Source organism: Cryptomeria japonica, chromosome 2, assembly GCF_030272615.1.
Source record: "Cryptomeria japonica chromosome 2, Sugi_1.0, whole genome shotgun sequence".
Taxonomy (NCBI): domain Eukaryota; kingdom Viridiplantae; phylum Streptophyta; class Pinopsida; order Cupressales; family Cupressaceae; genus Cryptomeria; species Cryptomeria japonica.
Genome location: NC_081406.1, coordinates 217,382,633 through 217,386,809, shown reverse-complemented (window position 1 = coordinate 217,386,809; position 4,177 = coordinate 217,382,633). Strand labels below are relative to the sequence as shown.

At 32.8% G+C, this 4,177-nt stretch overlaps 1 protein-coding gene across 1 annotated transcript; it reads right to left on the bottom strand.

The window, feature by feature from the left end:
• Positions 1-2,091: 2,091 nt before the first annotated feature.
• On the bottom strand, positions 2,092-3,771 carry LOC131037103 (scarecrow-like protein 26). The gene has a single exon (XM_057969139.2). It carries the CDS (start codon positions 3,769-3,771, stop codon positions 2,092-2,094), a length of 1,680 nt encoding a protein of 559 aa, XP_057825122.2.
• Positions 3,772-4,177: the final 406 nt, after the last annotated feature.

Below are 4,177 nucleotides of genomic sequence, written 5' to 3'. Positions count from 1 at the left end.
CAGATATGGTTTGCAAGTTAAGGAAATCTTTATATGGATTGAAACAAGCACCTAGAGCTTGGTATGCAAGGTTGGATAAATATCTTTTGAAGCTTGGTTTTACTAAGGGTGGTGCTGAAAGTAAGTTATATTATAAAATCACTGATGATGATATACTAATTGTTGAAGTATTTGTTGATGACATTATCTTTGGAGGTGAAAATAAGTTATGCATAGAATTTTCTAAAAATATGGAGAAAGAATTTGAGATGTCTATGATTGGTGAGATGAATTTTTTCTTAAGTTTGTAGATTACTCAGACTGACAAAGCATTTTTATTTGTCAAACTAAATATGCTAAAAAATTGTTTAAGAAATTTGGAATGGAAGATTAAATATTTAATGTTCTTTATCATGCTTAATTATAAATTACTAAATACTAAAAATATTTAACGACCAACAAATTCTATTATTTCAATATATAATTAATAAAGTAATGCATTGTAAAACACACGTACTTCTTATACAAAAGATGAGCCATTATAAATAACAAACTAATACATTAACTATAGTATAACTTGTCCAAATCTTTACATACAACAATGGTCTTTTGTTTCAGTGCAACTTAATTCACTTGTTTTATGTTTACCTCACAAGGATGAGAAATAAAGTATTCATACTCGGAAGATTAATTAGAAATGGCTTTCATTATCTCATCGGTTTAACTTTCTGGTTTGTCCCAATTACTCAATTAAATAATTGTCAAGAAGCGGCAGAAGATTCAATTTGGACAATAAAAAATCTAATGTGAATTGGATAAACACAAATTTAGACATGTAACCTCAAGAATATTCAATTTACAATGTAAAGACGATCACATCTAACAAAAGGTAAAATAATATTAAAAAAAACATCAATTGTGGAGAACGACTTTCTATTTTATTTTTGTGTTGAAAATAACAGGATTCACTAGATTTATGCAGAAAACTATTTCCATCTATAATATGTCGACATTTTGTATCAGAAAGAAGTAGACGATTGGTGTAGATTGTACGGGGAAAAATATAATAATAAAATCATGGAAAAATATCTATTCTGGAATTGTTATAGACAAGAACTTAGATGGTTGTCAATTCTAGCAAATACCAATTTATATGATGTGTGATAGTAACTCATAACAGTAAGTAAATATATTATGCTAGAGCCAATTATACACTGACACCTCATTGGCAATGGCGACCAAGTCTGTGATTGTATGTATGCATGGCCTTACGTCGCTGTAAATCCTTATTTAGCAATGGCATGCCACAATTGTCTGTAATTATCTTATTATAATTCTTTGTCCCAAGTGCAGATCAAGGTGAAGACTTTTGAAAAATAATTATATTGATGTAATTCTTTGTCTGTAATTGGTATTAAATTATCTATCTAGAGATAATGTTTATAATAGTGAGAAATTCTAAAAATAGGAATGTTATGTAATTAGATGTAATACATGGTTTATTATAGCTGAAGTCTTTTTTTATGCTATTTTATGTTAATATTATTGATATATAATTTTATATTTAAAATTAGTTATTGTATTTTTGAATTTTAGTGTCAAATTTATTATTTTATTATATTTATCTATACAATTAAACTAGGATTAATTTACTTTTAGATTTTCAGTTTTTGAACTAGATAAGATATAGGATAGTACACTTATAGAAAAATATATTCATGATGTAGGCAACTAATTTTTAACACCAAATCTCTCATTTTCTGAAAATGACATTCTAAGAGTATAATAATTATCTATCAATTTGAATACAAAAAGATTTAATCTATTTTTCTGATATTTGTATGCAAAGACATATGAACTCTCTTTGCATTAAAAAAATTGCAGACTGTACCACAACATTGTGATGTCTGTGGCTATTATTTGGTGCTTAGTTTTGTTGTTTGTTGTCTTGTTTTGTGAGAGATCAAGACCCCTTTTCCTGATTAAGTAATCAAAAACATTGTATAAACTTTATAATTTTAAACAACATAACCAAAACACAAGTTTCAATGAATCCAATTCATATAAAATAATAATATGTTAATATGAACATGTATATATGAAACATATGAATTACACTCTGCTCCATGCAGACACACAAGTTAAAGGAGTCATGTCCCAATTTAGAAGCAGCTGACCATTTCCTGCTGATTCTACACCATACGATCTCCCTATCTCATTGCATGATACAAGAGCTTTTGCATGCATAAAACTTTTCTGACTTATGGCACGCTCAACAAACCCTAATTTTAAAGGGATATCAATCACTCTGAACAACTCATCATTTGCCATGTAATTAATGGGTCTGCACATCATTGGGCCAAAGAAGAGATGTTCCACCATTGCTCGAGCAAGCCCATATTGCTCTCCTAGTCCTGCTTCCAAGGAATCAAACATTGCACACAAGTTTCTCAAACACTGAGAAAATCGCTCCATGAAGGTAAGATTCTCATAGCCTGAAATTCCGTTTGCTCCAGTACCCAGAGTCAGGATAACTGGATTGAACTGATGTGCTCCATTAATGAAATCGACTAACTTCTTCCTACTGCGCTCAAACATATTTGGCAATTCCCACATACAATTCACTACCACAATCTCATCCTCCTTGGAGGAACTTATCATCCCTTGCAAATTTTTAATTTCGGTTTCCTGGAACGAAAATGGAATCCCCAATGAAATTGAATAGTCAGACAATCTTCTTCCAGTGTCTTTATAGTAGCTTGAAGATGGGTCTGAATCCTCAAAAGAATCCACCCATTTGACCGCTGTAATTTTGAGATGATCAATTTGGTAATCTTCATTCTTCAAGGCTTCCATCAATGATGGCCACTGCATACCGTCCATTATATCAAAATCAATTATGTGCACAGTCTGCTGCCTTGTCAAAGGAATAGCTTCCAAAATGCTCTGGTTTGCAGTGAAATGTGCAATCTTTATAAAAGGATAGGCTTGGTTAAGTAAGATGAAAGCTCCAAGAAAATTGGCTCTAGACACCCCATTTGAAATTGAATTCTGCAGCCGCTTCTCCATCTGAGTTTGCTGCAGAGATTGAGAAAGATAGTAAGCCACTCTCTCCATAGTAGACCCAGTTGGAGAAGCTATTTCTTTTAGCCTTTCAAGAAGAACGTCAACAAGTTCAAGGGCTCCATTGGATGCTGCCTCTGCACAGGCAGTTAGAAGATGAACAATCCTCAGTCCCTTGTATTCAGAAGAATCAATCTCACAGGGGATTATGATTTCACTAAATTTTTCAGGCTCTCCAGAGGTTGATGTATTTGCAGTCTCACTTGATAAACAGCTAAAATCTTCACCACCATCTTGAGCATTTCTAAAATCAAGATCAAACATAGATAGATCAGAATCATGCTGACTGACACACGGTATATGTTCAATTATGGCTGAATTCTCTTGTTCTGAAAAGAGCTCCTTTTGGGGACATGGACATAACAATTCAGTCTCCTCAACTATTAGGTCGTCCCACAGAAGATCATCATTCGAGTCTAAGAGCTCATCTTCAAAAGCAAATTCCATAACATCATTTTGGGTCTCATTTGAAAGCACTGTATTCTCTTCGATCGAAAGCATTGTATTCTCTTCGATCGAACAGAATTCTGATGATGGGTTCCAAAGAGAAGAATCATCGGGACTGAAACTAAAATCTAATGGTGTATCATAACTAAAATCTTCCTTAATCGCCAATTTGTTGTCGTCCCAATAGATGTGCCCAACTTCCTGCATTATGCTAATCTCCATTTCCAAATCTTCTTCTCCCACAAAATTGTATGCAAGTTTAGAATTGTTGTCTTTTACTATTGAATCATCTGCCGTGGATTTTAAACAACACCAAAGCATATGAGACCAAGGACGTCACATCACCATATCTTTCGAATAGAGAACATAAATTTGGAAAACCAAACCTGTAGATCCTGAAAGCGAATCATGTCGTGTAGTGTGGAATGAACGAGGCTCAAATATGAATGAAAGCTTAAACGCACTTTCATCATAATTTCAACATACTTTCACCATGATTTCTCATCGAATATAATTCAGCATATCCGTATTCAAACGAAATTTCACTTAACTCCTTGAAACTATAAACATTTCAACCACAATTGTCACGAAATCTTCCTGCTACAGGACCAAAACTAATAAATCTTGT